At 42.2% G+C, this 17,621-nt stretch overlaps 1 protein-coding gene across 1 annotated transcript; it reads right to left on the reverse strand.

Moving 5' to 3' along the window:
- Positions 1–1,913: 1,913 nt before the first annotated feature.
- Positions 1,914–17,438, reverse strand: cdc34a (cell division cycle 34 homolog (S. cerevisiae) a). The gene is made up of 5 exons (XM_073476429.1): positions 17,000–17,438; positions 8,458–8,544; positions 8,138–8,235; positions 5,959–6,093; positions 1,914–4,740 (listed from the first exon to the last, which is right to left on the reverse strand). The coding sequence occupies exons 1-5, from the start codon at positions 17,180–17,182 to the stop codon at positions 4,512–4,514; spliced, it is 732 nt and encodes a 243-aa protein (XP_073332530.1). The 5' UTR covers positions 17,183–17,438; the 3' UTR covers positions 1,914–4,511.
- Positions 17,439–17,621: the final 183 nt, after the last annotated feature.

Here is a 17,621-nt window from a genome sequence, read left to right on the forward strand (position 1 = left end):
TTAGTTTTTTGCTTATTGCATAGTTGGACTGTTCTTGGCTCATTAGAGCTGCTGTGAGGTAATCTAACTTGAAATCTGCTCTGTAATGTGACCGATCAATAACATGGAAACATAATTATTGAACTCCTTTTAACTCAGGAACAAATCAAACCACTTATATCTCCGATCTTAGCTTATTACACTCCTATTTTACTGGCACGCTTAAACACTGAATAATTCCCTTTCAGTATTTGTCAGTGGGGACCGTTACAGAGAAATGGTTTATATTTACCAAGACAATAATGCATTAAAGGGTGACTCCACCAATTTTACACATTAAAGTGTGGGGAATAATGCTGCATGTAATCTGATAAATTGCCTCCAGTGATGTCGCTCAGTGGCTAAATTGGATTGTGGGTAACTTCAAATCACTGAAGGCAATTTACCAGATTACATGCATCTTACCACGTTAACCATCTTGTAAGTAGACTTCGACCTATACTCGATTTTTGGGGCTAATGCCAATACCGATATTAGGGAGTAATCTATGCTGATATCAATATATCGGCCAATATCTACACATTTTTTGCAATGATCCCTCAAATGCGGTAGTCAAACACTTGTGACTGACAAAGATATGCAATGAAGGCTATTTTACAGTGTGACAATAAACTTAATAGTCTAAAATGACATCAGTGCATCGAAACAGTAAACGTGACTGGAGGTGTGGTAATTATAAATTGCCTCTGCATTATTCCCTCCAAATTTGATATTGGTGCTTTTTGGACAAAATGCCGATACCAGTATATATCTGTGATAGGCCAATATCAGCTGATAATATTGGGCAACCAATATATTGGTCAGGCTCTATGAGTTAGCATACCAACATTGGCACCATCCACAAATTACAGCTGAAGCTAATGGGATTGTGATTAGTTTTGTGGGGATAAAAAGTGTTTTTTGACCTGACGATGGCGCTAGATGAAAGTTAGAGGCTCAGAGTTGTTGAGAGATTTCAACCAGAACAAAAGCTAGTAGTACTGATGATAATTCATCCAATAGCTGTTGATATATACAAAAAGTGGTGGACCAACCAAACGGACTGACATTGCCATATATAAAGCTACATTGCTAGCACGGCAATTTAGGTAATGGTGTGATGAATGTGTAAATCACTGAATGCAAAACATTTACAAGAGAAAACTTCAGGCACATGAAGAGGAACGAGGTGATGTGGAGTCTTGTACTTGAAGATCTGCCAAAACAAAACTGGTTGTTTTTAAAACTGTTTCATGACAAGCCGGGTGACAAAGGCTTCTGTCAAAACTTCACATAACTCTTAATCCTCTTTGCGTGAAGTTTGCCCTTTTGCACGTCAGAGCATTCTTGATCTTTTTCACTACATATCAGAAAAAAGAAGTGGCACAGAGTGATGATTTAATTTCATGCAAAACACAGCTAAATGTATAAGTTGAGCAGTGAGCATTGGACAGACCTCACAGAACACAAAAAGGTCTTACCGTTCCAGACTTAACATTTCCTACAGTGGAGAAGGGAACAGAAAACAAGGAAAAAGAACGATGACCATTAAAAAAAAGTCAGTTCCTATATTCCCACTTGTAGTAGATGAAAGCACGGAAAGCATCAGGAAATCCTTTTAAGTCTCCACCACCCTCTGAGTTTAGCAGGGTGTCTACAGTGTACACATCTCATCACGCACTTTCCTCACATTGCAGTTCCACTAAAAGGTTTAAGAAAACCATTAAGTGAAAATGGAGGAAGAACACAAAGTCTTACCTCTCAGAGCTAGCCCTGAGTTTCATTCACTCACCGTTTTGGTGTCTACAAGAGAACACAGAGAGAAACAAATGAGACGTTTAAAGACTCTTAACCCTTTACTCAAAATTTCAGTAATAAAAAAAAAACAGTCAATATCTAATAAAGATCTTTATTTCAGATTTTAAATAGATTTACAAACCATAAGAAAAAAGAAAATATAAACAAGAAACAAAAAAAAACAAAAAACAAAAAAAACATCAAGTGATCGTCAAATATCCACATGTGCATATCAAGGTAGAGATTGTAAACAGTCCTTTGAAGCCAAAAAGTGAGACTCCCCGGGGTCGGGTTGAAAAAGGATGTTTGTTTGTTTGTTTGTTGGTAGGTGGTTTTATTTTTTTCCTGAGGTTCTTGTAGTTTTCTGTAATTAACTGCTGGGTTTTTCCCCTCAGTGATGCTGCCACCAATCAGAGCTCAGAGAACTGGGGGACAAGTGGGCAAGAAAGACGATTAAAAAATAAAAAATAAAAAAAATAACAGTAGTTTGACAAAAAATAAATCCCATTCACCCTAAATCATCAAAACAGAGGAGGGAGGACCATTCATAGGCTGTGTTGGACATCAGAGAACTCATTTCCGAGCATTCAGGAATTGATAAAAGGCTAATAATTACTGTCTGGTGTGCTGTGTCAATTTGGATCTGCAGAACTTTTCTGCTGTTTGATAATTGTGTATAATAAGTCGCTATATTTATTCGTTCTTCCATGAACAATCCTGGGTTTTTGAAACAATCAGGTCGATATTCGTAACATGTTATACATATAGGATAGAAAACATTGCAGCTCACACCACAATTTGGAAATAAAAGATAACATCAAAAACGTAAAAGAGCCTCCCCTCCCAAAAAAACAACAGACAACCCTCAGCCCATTCACAACGCAACAGTTTTAGATAAAATTGAGTAGAGGACCTTCGTCCCTGGACACAATCCCAACCCTTATATCAGATCTAAAACCACAAACACATCATAACAGCATGCTAGTGAAGAACCACAATCTTCTGTTCATGCTCAAAAGGTCAACCCCGTCTCCCCATGCCTTCCCATTCCTGCGCTTCTTCTCTTCCACACTTCTCAGCACATCTTATAAACGGATCAGCGGATATTCGCACACAACAGAAAGATGGTTGAGAATTTCATCGTAAATACTGCTTGATGGTGGTCATGTGTCTTGAGAGTGCAGCAAAGTGAGCACTCCTGGCAGTGAGAAGAAACCACAGGGCCTCAGACTGAAAACAAACACCCGTCAGTCAGGCCATTTTCATTCTTCTGAATCACTCACACTGCTTTGAGGTAACAGGGTTCATTGATTCAGGTGAGTCAAGATGGCTGCGGCCCATTCGGGCATTTCACAGGGGGAGAAAACAAAAAAAAAAACTGCCTGTAAACACAGCCACCACTAGAGGGCGAGCTCTGCTGAGTGTACAATCTCACTCCTTGTTTCCTCTGCGCTGGAGACTACTCTGAGTTAGAATAACAAACCACCGACAAACGTAGAGACAGATACCTCTGCACGTGTCCATCTCTTACTGCAGTCAGTCCATAGCTGGCTAATAAAACTCAAGCTGGAGTTCAGTTCACACTGTTGAAAGGGCCTTACTGCCACGTTTAAAGCACTGCATATTGAGTAGGTTCAAGCACTGACTGCATAGGTTTTATTTTAAGTACAGTACATTGGATTTCATGAGCAGCAGCAGGCTCAGCTAGCCGTTTCTTTATGCATCCAGGCCACTGGTAGCATGTGATTGTGTGATGAAGGCTGTGTGGCAGTCGATAGAGGACGTTTGTGAGATTCTGATCTACATTCCATTCTTCACTTCAGCTGTTGGGATCTTACCTTTCTCACTCACGGCCTGGACAAATCTGACAGGTGCTGCTATAAATAAACTTATTCCTGGGACCTTGTGAGCCTGAACATCTCCCCTCTGCTACCTTTGTTTGTCTGGCTTTGACCTGCTGTGTATATACACAGTCTGTCTCACAAGTCATTCAGATCTGTGATGTAAGGGAGTGAGGGAAGGCACGAGGGAGTGTGAACAACGGCTTTTTTGAAATGGATAACTTGGAGCAGCAACAAGCCCAGGGGGGCTCGAGAAGGTCAGAGGTGAAGCGTGGCAGGGCTTTAAACAGCCTGCTAACTCAGAAGTCTCACACACACACACGGCTCAGAGATGCACATATTGTGGGCCAATTTTGCTTGTTTTACTCTGATGTGACCTGACCTGTGACGTTACATTCCACCCTGCTGAGAAAAGGCGTGAACGTTGATTCAAACTTGGCCTTTACAGAGGCTTTGTTCACTCACAGCAGGAACATGAAATAGGTGTTGGAGCTTCTGCATCTTGACAATTCGAGGAAATTTAAATCAGTTCTCAGCACTCTAAGTTGTACTGCTGTGTGTAACGTGTGTAACCCCTACTCAGACAAAATAACTGAAAAATAAGAAACAAGAAAATAAACCAACAACTCTGTAGCTTTCTTTTCTTCGATGCATCAGCTTTTAGTGTGCATATTGTGACTGCACATGTGACAGAAGGTAGACAGGGGGGGCCTGTGCTAAGTGACGATGATGAGGGGGTCGGTGGGATTCAGGAAGAAGAAGAGGGGACAGGGAATTAAAGTTCAGTCCATGATAAGAGAGGGAGGTGTGTGTGGTGGGGGTCAGGTCAGGGGGTGACATCACGGGGAGGCGAGGTCAGGAGTCCTCGGTGCCCGAGTCGTCCTCGTCATAGCAACAGCCCTCGTTGTCGTCCTCGTCTTCATCATCGTCTTCCAGCTCCTCATCGTCATAGTAGTCGTCGTATAAGAGGTTAGAGCCGTCGTCTGTGGGTGGGACTTGGGTGCGGACACAGTACTCGTCCAATGTGATGGGAACCTTGACGCCGTCCCGCTCTGCGTCAGCTTTGGTAGCCAGAACTTGTTTCCTGTGAGGTGGAAGGAAAAACACAGTCAAGGTGAGGCGACATTCAGCGCTTCACTAGCTTTCCACTATTATTCTGAATATGACAATACAATATTGTTTGATGGCAGCTCCGTGCATTGTCATGGATGAAGCAGGCCAACTAGCCAACAGTATGCAAGACTGGGGTAGAGATTCATGCCAGAAAGACAAGTCCACATTTCTGGTTGAAAGGAGAAAACTACTTTTGAATATAATGAAAGACTTGGATATCAACAGGTTTTTATGGATTGGCGCAAATATCGTAGCGCCAATTTGCCCAAGAAGGTGGTTGTACCAATAAAATAGGGAGGTTGTGTTTGCACGGTCGAACAAGTACACCACCGGTGGATACAGTTTACCATCCGTCTTGAGTGGACTATTGGACAGCTTTAAACCCGTGAATTCACACCATTAAATGTGTCTTGACATGTGTCTCAACTAACCTGTTGTGATCGGACATCACTTCCCTGCTTTATATGCAAAAGGACAACTACATCACTGAAACAAATGGATATGACATTTTTTTTTACACACAGTTTATAAAGTTTTTTATCCTAATGACAAGGCAAGTCAGAACATTTTTTATGGGGGTCTGGGGACTTCCTCCACAAGTGACGAAGATGTAGCCTTTACTGGTTACTGTTTTTGTTATATTTGACACGTTTAACTCAAACAGCTGTTTGTTGTTCAGACTCGAAAACAGACCCGGCATACTGACACTTTTTAAAAAGAAATAAACAACTGAATGTATTGCATTTAATGCCAAATTTACAAGGAGGCACAAATGATTTAGAATTTTACACATACAGCTGTATAACAAAGTTTTGTCTGGATCACTCAGGATGCATGTTGATACCAAATTTGAATAGGGCCTGAGAATTATACTTATTTTGATCCAAAGAAGCAGGTACAAGTGGCTCCAACTGTTCCACTTTTCCTTGTCTTGATGAGAGGATGCATGGCTGCATGTACATGGGAATATGAGTGGTATATTCATTTCCATTAGCCATGTATAAAGCTTAGTAGGAATATTGTCTTTGTTGGAATAAGAGCAAATACCGGGATATTCTGTGCATGTAAACATAGTCACAAGACAAGTTCCCATTTGAAGTGTGGAGACTGCTATGTGTGCGTGTGTGTGTGTGTGTGTGTGTGTGTGTGTGTGTGTGTGTGTGTGTGTGTGTGGTTCTCCTCTTGGTACCTGATGATCTCGATGTATTCTCTGTCCTTGCCCTTGCTGTCCCTCCACTTGCGGTACATGACGGATGCGTCCACGTTGGCCGGGGAGAAGGTGTTGGGCTCGTTCAGCAGAGAGATCACACTGAGCAGGATGGTCCTGAGAGGAGTGGAGAGAGATTAAAATACGGGAAAGCAATACAGGAGGAGGACGGGGACACAGAGGAACATGGGGGTAGGAAGGGGAAGATGGAGGTAAGACGAGACAAGAGACATTGAGAGTGCAGGACAAAGAGGTGTACAGAGATGGAAAGAAAGAAAGAAAGGACACAAAGAGAGACAGAGAGGGGGAGGGGGAGAGACGCCTGCTAAACCCCCAGAACATCCATTTGTCTCTGCTGTCATCTGTTGAGTTTCATCTCTTTGCTCCAAGAGACGCTCATTAGAGAAACTAATAGACAATGGTGTTATACGTTATTTATACGTCGACTGTCGTGAATCAACTGGTTGAACTGGCTCTAAAAATGTTTTCAAACTGATCTCCTCTTTCCTTGAGACACAATGTGGGACTGATCAGCTCGGGGGATGCTCAGGGCCAATTACTGTGGACGCAGTTACATCCAGCTATGAGAGTTTGTGTGTGTCCATAATGCATAAATGACAAAGTGAAGGCGAGGTGTGTGCATGAGAGACAGAGAATGGTAAAGCAGTGGGGGGTTGAATAAATAAATCTGTGTCATGTAAATATATATGAAAAAGGGGTATGAATTATACATCATGTTTGGATGTTTGCTGCGTTTACACAGCAGGAAGTTGGTTGGCAGTTGAGAGACGATCTCAAACTGTCATGCTTCACAGCTTCAAAAGACGTCCATGAGCAGGAGAGCCAATAACCTATTAGCTAACAATAACAGACAGTCACTTCATTATATTATAATAGCATTGCTACTCCTTGATACTGTTTAAATCTAAGACAATAGGGCAGCAGAAATAATCAAAATATAATAGTAATCACATTATGGCTAAATGTCAATATTCAAAATGCAAGAAGCTGCAATTTTTGATTTTGATGAGATAAAATGTGTGAAAAAACGACATTATAATGAAGTACTGTTGAGCTGCAGAGATGTGCTGGCCTTCAAATCTTGTTCTCCAGATGAAAGAAAACATGTTTCTTTGAAACAGACCCAAACAAATGTCACATCAAGATGGTTCAAGATGGTTCAAGATTTCCACTACTACTACTACTACTAATAATAATAATCATATTGCAATCTTATTATCTGTCAAAATAATAAAATATGTTTTTGACCATATCAGTGCAGACCTATAAGACACATAACAAACAGGGTGAGAAAATGGATTCAACATTTAGTGCGTAACAGGCAGGTTTGTCAGGTTTAAAAAAAAAAAAAAAAAAAGTCTTTAAAAAGGTTCTGCTGGAGGTTTGTATCTCTTCGAAAGCCTCGATTTCACTGTGGATGTCTGGAATCAGTCGAAGTACGCATTTTAAACAAAGACATTTCAAAACAGCCGCCAGACCACAACAAAATTATTCCAGGCAAACCAAGGCTGCCTGGAAGGTGGGAAAATGAACCAATCTAAATCCTGATAGTCCGATCCAAAAATATAGTCACGTTTGACAAATGTAAACTTGCAACAAGCCGTTTGTAAGAGAGAGAACAACAATACCTAATGTTAAATCACAAATGGAGTCTGCTACCAGAAACTAATACCAGCTTCCAAAACAACACAGAAGTTCCAAAGAGACCCTTTAATCCTTTTGCCTGTAGCAATTGGTGTACAATGAGATAATGGGGGAAATGTGGACAGTAGAAGAAGGGTAGTTATGTGACATCCCATCAAGGTGAAACACTACTGGAAATTAGCATCAATGAAGAGTTATTCCAGCAATTCATCTGACCAGACAACATTTTGATCCACATTTGATCTTTGTCAGGTGACAGATGATCTGGACAAAGTTGAGGGACGAACTTTAGGAATACAGTCTGACGTATACTGGAGCCATGGCGATTTGACGTTTGATGAATATGGACATGGCTTCAAAAAATAAGTAATTTAACAAAGTGTAAGTTTATTCTGCCTAAATCTGTATGCTATACTTTGTGTGCTTCGAGCAGTGGACAGGGTGTCAGCTCCCTGTGAAGCGGTTAAAGCATGTTAAAACTAAGAACATAACATACCTGACGTTCTGTGTGGGGTTCCACCTCTCTGAAGGCAACTCCCCGCTCTGTGGGTCATCCACTGGTGGGTGCAGGATGGAGATGCATACGTCTCCATTCTAGGGACACGAGCGAATACACAAACATGTTCAGACAATGTTTTTGCTATTACCACTTCATTACTGTCAGAGTTCTACTGGAACCACATCACAAGAATCTGGTGTTTCTCCTATTGTTTTACAAGCCGGTCTTGCACTCATATACAGTATAATCCACATTTATTACACCAGCTAACAAAGGCTATGAGGGACTACTATATGTGTTGTACTGGTCTAAGTTACCTCATAAATGTTGGGGTGCCACATTTTGGTGAGGAAGCGGAAAGCAGGCGGAGAGTATGGGTAGTCGATGGGGAACTTGATCCGAGCCTGAGGGCGACAGGAGACATATATTAGCATAATGTTTATTGACACGTTTCCTTGCCAGCAGACAAGTCGTGACTGCTTCCCTTGAAACTTTTACTGTTGTGGAAAACAGTTTCTTCCACTAATCACGTCAAAGGAGCCTTGCTGTAAAAGAAAAGGAGAGGTGGATTCCTTTACATATCGTAGTGCACTCGTGGTTTCTTTTGAGTATAGAAAACCTACTCATACATACTTTTGCTCAAAATTACTGTGCAGGTGGACACAGTGTCCCAAGGGTAGATTAAGACAGAATGCAAGTCTGTACAATGCTGCAGAAGCAATGCACGCACACACACACATACACACACACAGACAGCTGCAGGGGAGAGGAAGGGCTTCATTCTGAATGTTTTCTTCACAAAGACCCATGTTTGCGGCACTGGCGTCAACAAGCGGCTGCTGAATGACGCTCTTCACAATCATGCTGATCAGCCTCAATGGTGATTGATAGAAACCTATAAATAGGAGCTGTGGAGTCATGGCAAACCCTACTGAGGTGGCTGAGCATGGAGGAGCTAATGACAGTGTAATGTAATATGATGTGGAGGAAGGGAGGGAGGCATTCAGCTGCCGAGTGTGTGCAGCTTTGAGAAGCACCGGTGGGTGAGGGGTGGTTGGTGGTATAAAGACATTGTGGGGGTTTGTCCTCTACAGCTGTCACTGCAGCCCAAGACAATCCACTACTCACACCCGTGTTCTGCCATTATATGTCCTCACACTGAAACCACACCCATCCACACACACACACACACACACACACATACACATACACATATACACACACACACACACACACACACACACACACACACACTGTATAAATCCTACTGTGTGTCTCTGACCCCTCCTCTCGTTCCATAAGGCGTGCCATGGGAGGGATGGGGAGGGGGACACCGGCTCCACTGATTACACACACGCACGTCACTCACAGCATGAAACCTTCTGCTGATCCCCCCCCCCCCCCCAGCATACACACACACAAAAACTTGCCCACATTTGCTGATTCGGCATGGTCAGCTGGTCCTCGCCACAGTGAACCAACGAGCGGGAGGCAGGGGTAGCTGCATGGGAGCGGGGAGGTGGTGGAGTGGTAGTGGGAGGAGGTAATGGGGGATTTCACTGGGAATAAAGGGAGTTGTGCTCTATATAATACTATTGCTCAACATTAAGGTCTTATCCTGCTTTGCCTGCATTTAAACCAGGCTGTATGACTAATACGCTAAGAGTGTGACCTGTTAAGAGCAACTGTGTTATCTGTTAGAGCTGCATTTCAGTGTCCGTTATCTGCGTCTGATTTGCAACAAACAGAATAAACCTGCTGTCGTCATATAACACCAGACTGGAGAGGAAACACTGACAGTCCTGGGAGAATGACGCTTGTAGCAAAAAAAAACCTAAATCCCAGGGTCTGACTGACCTTGCCAGAAAGCTGGCGGTCCTTCAGAGTGCAGGGTTCAAGCCAACATTGTACACATTACAGGCTGGCAACAGTGCAACACGTAGCAGCCAGCCAGGAGGAGGAGGAGGAGGAGGAGAAGGGGGAGGGCCGGGCAGCAGCGAGAGCTCGGTTTGTCTTCCCAAACAATAAAAGTATCAAGATAATATCTGTCCAGTGGCTGAGAAGTCAGCAAAGAAAATCTTATCTGGGAAAAACTCCACATCATGTCCAACTGTCAACACTTCTGTATTTTAGTTTTTACGTTATTTGCTGACACCAATAAGATGAGCAGACAGCAGAGAGAATGCTTTAAATAAACCACTCTTAATCTGAATCACATTCAGAAAACATTTCATTCTTCAGGCCATTCAGCTGAATGTTAAGGCCATGCCAACACTCGTTCATGTTTGTCTGTTGGTTTGTTTTCCAACAAGACAGTATGTGAATGAAAAGCTCTTCAGCAGCTTGACTTCTGAAAGCCCCAGGCGGATTTTGTTCACGGGCAAACATCACCAAAATCAAAATCCTTTGGCAAAGATCATCACTCTATGTTTTAACGATATCTTAGAAACAAAAAGACAATCAGACGTAGAAGAAAACATACTTATATACTCTGGAAAGCGTTGCTGCTTTCATCACATGTGGTACTTTATGCCTGTACATTTCTAAAAAAAGAAAGAAAAAAAGGAAAAACATAATTCCATCTCTTTGTAGCCTGTTGTCGCATAAACACTTCTCATAAAAAGGCTCCATTCATCTCAATCCTACGAGTCTGAATGAAACCCACAAGTAAAGCAGAAAAGTGCATTAAGGATAAGCATGAGCATTGATCCCTGTAAGAGGGTAAGAGCATGATTTCACAATGCAGCTTACTAGGATGCTTTCAAACCATACTCCTTGCAGCACAATGCCACAAACTGTATGCAAACAGAGTTAATGCATGCGTATGGATACCATTTAGAGCTCTATGACACCATGTCAAAATACAACTGACAGTAAGGAGGCAAGTTGAGAAGAGAAAGACGCGTGTTGCTTGAGAATGCAGGGAGCAGTTTGTCCTGCAGGTCTATCCAAGCAACTGAAGATATTAAAACCACAAGTGATGTGGTGCTAAAACTCACTGACCAGGTCACCCTGGCAGCAGAGGGGAGGACTGATACCCCTGACCTGCCCACACAGGTGACACCAAACCCTGGATTGATGGAGAGAGGGAGGAGAGGATGGATGAATGGATGGGAAGCTGTGGTCTGAACACAGACAGGTTGCTTGGTTGTCTGATTTGCTCTGCAGCAGCAAGCAGCTTGTCTCCTTTCTAACCAGCACCAAGCAGACGAAAAGAAGAAAGGGTCTTAGAGTATCAGCTTTCCCTTTTGGGTTTCCAGAGATCATTCTCATGTTAAAAGCCACACACTGGAATAGATCTATATCTGTGTTCTGTGCCTTTCCTGTACCCCGCTGTCCAGGAAGATTTTTTTGCTTCAGACTTCTCAAACGAGATCTGACCATCACAAAGTGCGAGTTCCCGGGACATGCTAACCGCTGACTTGCATGTCATGCCTCATAATTGGATTGAGCACAGAATTAACAGCATCTGCGGTCAAAAGGTGATCCACTCTGACCAGCTCATTCAAGCACCGGACATGAAGTGAAGCCAATTTCCTGCTAAGCACGCAAAAACAGGTTTGTTACAGAGAATACAGAACACAAGGTCAATTTACTCTTTCTATGAACAACTTTCAGTGAAAAAGCTGCCTTGAAGAGAGAGAAGGAACGAGAGTTAACACTCCCACACCCCTGTGGCAAAATGACAGCAAGGCAAAGTAAACCAGGTCAATGCAAAGACCCTGAACAGATCATTCTGTTCTCTCTGTGCACCTCTTTACCTTCGCTAAGTTTTTTTTAATATGCATTTTCTTCCCTTATTTAACTAACCTTTTGTGTGCGCTTTTTTCTCTTGCTCGTTGGTTTGTTGCCTGAGGCGGGCCAGGGAGGTGTGGGTGAGCATTGTATTTTTTTTTCCTTTTTGTGAATGTGCAGCTTCCAGTGTTAATGCTCAATAAAAATATATTGAAAAAAAGAAAGTACAGAAGATATGTATATAAAAAAAGAGCTACAATCAGATTTTAAACCCAGTGCTGCAGAGATATTGGCATTATCATGTTGTTAAACTGTGCAGAGGGCATTTTTTTCTTTACTGCCAGAGTATCAAAAGAGGTATCGAGTATTGTTTTTGAAACTAGTACTAGTTTTAAGTTTTGGTTTATAATTCTGGTATCGTGATTAGAGGAACAAGGTCCTTGAGTAGAGCCACACACACACACACACACACACACACACACACACACACACACACACACACACACACACACACACACACACACACACACACACACACACACACACACACACACACACACACACACACACACACACACACGGAGGGCGTTGAGGAAAAGGAAATGGATCAAAAGTTGAATGTTACAAACTGACTCTTAGATGATCAGCCGTGTTTCAGAGGTATGATCACCACACTGGTGGCCCATACAGGAAGAGAAAAAGACCACATGGCCTGGGCCTTCAGGGGACAGTTATAACTGTCTACTGGGGCCTCACACTCACCTCTATTAACAGCAGGCTCTCCTTTCAAAAGAGGCACCACTGCAAGCAAGAGTTTTGCCTGCTCTTGAACTGCCTGATTCTGTAGTCCCTCTTCTTTCCTCTCTCCCTGCTCTCATTTCTCTGTGACACAGCCAGAGGGGGAAACATGAGCCAGGCTCGGCCCAGCCGAGCCCTCTGTGGCTGGGTTGGGTCCTCTCGCCTGTACCCTCCCCTCCGCTGCAACTGCGAGGCTAACATGGTGCGGTTACAAATAATGTAGCAAGCACCCTGAGGAGGAAGGAAGGAAGGCACAAACACAGTCAGCTGCTCAACAGAACTGGGTGCCTGCCCATTGATTGTCAGGAGCTAAAAAAGACAGGCACGCCCAGGCCAAAACTTAAGGCAGCACCCGTCTTCTTCATGTCTGCTGTGAAGAAGTGGTCAGTCAGTGTTTAAAAACCACTTGACAGAGACATAAAAGACGTTCTGCTTCACAGTATATTTTGAGTTGCACAGAACCCATTCACATCATAATTACACACAATACAAAAATGTAAATTAAAGCTGCCAGGTGCTGACACAGCAGCACATCAAACATCCTCTTTCATAGATCCCAGGCTCTTCCACAGCAGTGCAGCTCTGTCACTACACACACAGAATAGTTTCTGTTGTACATCACTGTGACAAACTTTGCTGTGAAACACAACCAGATGTGCTCAGTCGTGGATATAGAGCATGCCATATCTTTTTCTGCTGCTCTGGTGCTTGACACAAAATGGAGCAGGAAGTCAATGACTGTCAATCTGACAGTCTCTGGTGTCACAGAAAAACAAAGTCATAGCCCTCAAGTGGAGTTCATGGATCTGCACAAGTCTTTATGGCCATCCTTCTTGTATAGTTCAGATAAGCTGGTCAACATGGGGAGCACAGATTTATTCTGATTTTATTCCACTGTACAAATAGTAATAGCAATATGATATATATTTATAAAAACAATTCAAATAAAATATTCAGGCAGAGTTCAACAATAATCAAAAGCTGAATTATCTGCTAGGTCCAGTGTGTGGTATTTGTGCCAAATACAGATAAAATGGCTCCATACAGCTCATCTGGCGTAATCCAAGTATCCAGAGGCCCAGAGAACACATATTGATTTAAAACTATGTTATTTACAGCCTTGATGGATGGTCGAGCTAGTGCACCCACTTCAGATTGGATGCATGCTCACATTTTTAGCTTAGTTCTTCTTTAAAAAGGGTGAGAACAACATTGTTTCAAATCAACTTGGGTTTTCTGGGCTTCCACAGACTTGGATTGCGTAGGACGAGCTGTATGAAGTCACTTTGTTTTGTTTTTTTTACTTTCAGCTGTTTTTAAATGTTTACTTTAGTCCCTATCTACAGTTCGTCAGTTGTTTAGGGGCATGCTGCAACATGGTTTGCTGTGAGGCTCCAGAAATGTTTTGTGGACTACGAAACTTCACCTGACTTTCCATTGGCTTGAGGGTGACTAGATAATGATTGAATGTTTATTTTCTGGACAATTTATCCTTTAATCACATCTTCATATGTTCTGCACTTCAATGTAAAGGTAAAAAATCTATTGCTGAGCCAGTTTGGGGCTCCTTGGAAAGAATATTAATTACTTTTGGCGTATTGAGGAGGTAAAATAATAAAATAAAATAAAAACAAACAATAATTGTAGCAACGGACTGTACTTTGCATTGTTTTCTCTGAATGAATGTTGAGTACTGGCAAATGGTTGTGGAATGACGTTAATAGAAGTGTGGCTGTACTATTTCTTATAAACACTGAAGTCTCACTACTTGATTTTTCTAAGACTTCCCCAGGGGTCAAGAAAGTAGGAGGAGAAATAACAGATGTTAAAGAGAAAGGGTCAAGTCAAAAAGCAGAGATTTACTAGATAAAATAACGAGAGTAAATGACGAGAACAGATTTGATGTTTTATATCGCACAATCAAGATACCATAGACAAGCAGACCATAAACTTGAGTCTTTCTATGTATATCAAATAGAATATCTAAACATGTCCCCCTTCAAGGTTTTAACATTCAAGCCTCAGATTTAAAAAAAAAGGGTATTTTAATAAATAAAGCAGACAGTTCAAACCTCACAATCACAGGACATTATCAGGCTGAATGTGTGCAATAACAACACACACAGTGGGTCACTGTCCAAACACTCCTTTAAGTTTGTACTCTGAGGGAAAGCCAACCAGTTGCTCTGCTCCATACACGTCCCAGGACCACTGCTGGCTGTGGGACTGACTGGCCCTCTGCCAGTAATCATCAGACACTCAGAGCCCAGAGGGAAACTTCACATGACAAAGCAGAGGGTATTTGCACAACGGTTTTTAAGCTTGGAAATGTCTCAGAACAGATGAGTATCAGCATCTGGGACTATTGTTAGACCTACTGGTCAATTATTAAAGATAAGGCTCTGACATTTTAATATGTCTCGGTCCAGTGTGTGCCCGCAGTCATATGATGTAGTCATCATAGTGTGACTCTTTGAGAGCAACACCCATGTGAAATAAATACCTGACTCAGCCAGGTTTCATGTGACGTCATTACCCACCCTGTTTCAGACGACCAGCCAGCTGCAGCGTGTCATAACAGCTTGTTTGTTTGGGTTACTTCGTCAGAACAACGTGGGCGTTTTTTTTGGGGGATCTTTTTTGTTGGAGTATGGCAAACAGGTTGGATGGAAACCCAGCACAGAACAATGAGTCACAACCATGCCGTGGATTTCACAGTCAGGCTGTGCATTCCTGGCCCGACAAAGGAATCCTGTACACAGCACCCACACAGATACGCTGAACACCGTCTACGGTAGCCCGACCGGGGCCCTCTGCTTGTGTTCACGGGCTCGAAAAAGACCAAAGGCTAAAAGGACACGTTTCTCAAGAACTGGAATCACCAAAGCACTGTACAGCTGAAGTGATAGAGCCGTTAATAAATGCTGGACAATCTGAACCCAATGAGAGCCTTCACTGATACATTACAGTTTAGCTGTAATATGCAAACAGCTATGACTAATGTGGGGGTTAGCATTATGAGCCCATGACAAAAAGCTCTTGTAAAGAGACCATATACAATTTGAGTATGCCGTTTTTTGTTTGCTACTCTAAAACAAATCTTCTTTCAGGGCCCTGACCTATATTATTCTCCCCCTTCTCTCAGACAGGACTATGATACCACCTTCATAAAAGCTTATTATTTTTTGTTTGATGTCCAACAAAATGACTATCTAGGGCAAGTTTGAAGCAGCACTAACAGGGGTTTCTTTGCCAGACAGTAGAGTAAATTGGGTGAGCAACAATCCTCTCAGTGTTTCGCAATATCCTACGTTTATTTTCGCACACAAATCATCGGCAGGCTCTCAGCTATGGCAATGCTATCCTGTATTTGAAATGTAGGTGTGAGTCTAAAATCAGGTACTGTAGCTCCAACTTTTATGACAAAGTAACACAACCAGAAGTTCACAGGTCAAGGGTCAAAGCAAGGAAGCCATGAAAATACATGTAAAAGCTGACGAACATGTCACTCTTAAAGAAAATTACAATTGAGCTGGAAGTGCAAAATAATATATATTTTAAACTAAGTAGTCAATAACTTAGTGGAGACTTTGGTTCTGCCGACCCACTGTGTCACAGAAATACTCAAAAAACAGGAACAAGGCATCAGTGAAAGCAACACATCTCCACTCTCAAGGGAGGAAGTATGCTGAGAAAAACAAATTATAGTTAAAACAAATGAAGTTATAAAGATTGGGGATGTCTACATTTCGAAAGCAAGGATTGGTTCCTTTGAGTAAATTTGACTAAACAAACAAAAAGCCTGTTCAACCTAGGGCTGCTGACTTGTAAAGATAAACACAAAAGGGGAATGATTGAATTAGTTGGATGACCAGCTTGGTCAACCATAGTTATGTTAAAGCTAAAGGCGGTTATGCTAACAACCTTTTGTTTCACACAAAAGTAACTGTCAGACGTGATCATGTGCTGACTGTCACTACAAAGCGACCTTAATTAATCCACATTTTGAGGGGGAAATGAAAAACTTTCGGTGTATAATAGCAGGCAACACTTCAATATAATAATCCCGATTGAGTGGAGTTTGTTAAAAGTTGAACAAAGACGAGGAGATTGTTTTTTTTAATCACAAGTGAACGAGCGAACAACTACCATTAGCTAAGTTGACGCTATTAACTGTATCCTGCTGTTGTTGAGGACGGTAACTAAGGTTAACCGAGGCTAACGTTAACAGTTGTGCTGTCCTCTGTGAGTAAATTACATAAATGTAGGCTAAATCTACCAGCTACAGAACAATAGATCGACTGCTAGCTAACATTAGCTACTCACCTTAAAATAACCACCCTCGTAGTGTGTATTTGGGGGTCCGAATATCGCTACTTCCCAGTTGTACATGTCCGACTCGTCCACCAAAGTTATTTTGAAGCCTTCGACGGGCTCATCTTGGAGACTTTTCATCTCCAGCATTAGTGCTTTTTGGGAACTGGCTACATGATGTCCATGCTGAGCCATATTCCTCAACGAGTTGATATAAATATATCAGCAACCCACCACAGCTGTGAATGCGAGTAAGGACAAAGCTAGCTCGGCACAAACAATAGCTATCAGTAGAAGGACGGAGCCTGCTCGCACAGGAACACGTTCACGCTGGTTTCTGTAAATATGGTCCCAAAACAGGGTCTGAAAATCGCGACTGGGCTTTATTTGGTCAGAGCTGGTGCGGCTTCCTCTGTTGTTGTGAACAAACCCGGGGAGCCCCAGGTATTAACGACCATCTCAGCCCACTTCTATCAAGTCGGACACCGTCTCCACTCCATTTCCGGTTACACCTTTAAAAATAATTCCCCATTTATATTTTCAACAAGCATTATTGCTACATATTGCGACATCGCTGCGTGTTTATTTATATTTTTTGTTTGTATGTGAAGTAAAGATAAAGAATTTGCGAGGT

This window comes from Pagrus major, chromosome 11 (assembly GCF_040436345.1).
Source record: "Pagrus major chromosome 11, Pma_NU_1.0".
In the NCBI taxonomy this organism is placed as follows: Eukaryota; Metazoa; Chordata; class Actinopteri; order Spariformes; family Sparidae; genus Pagrus; species Pagrus major.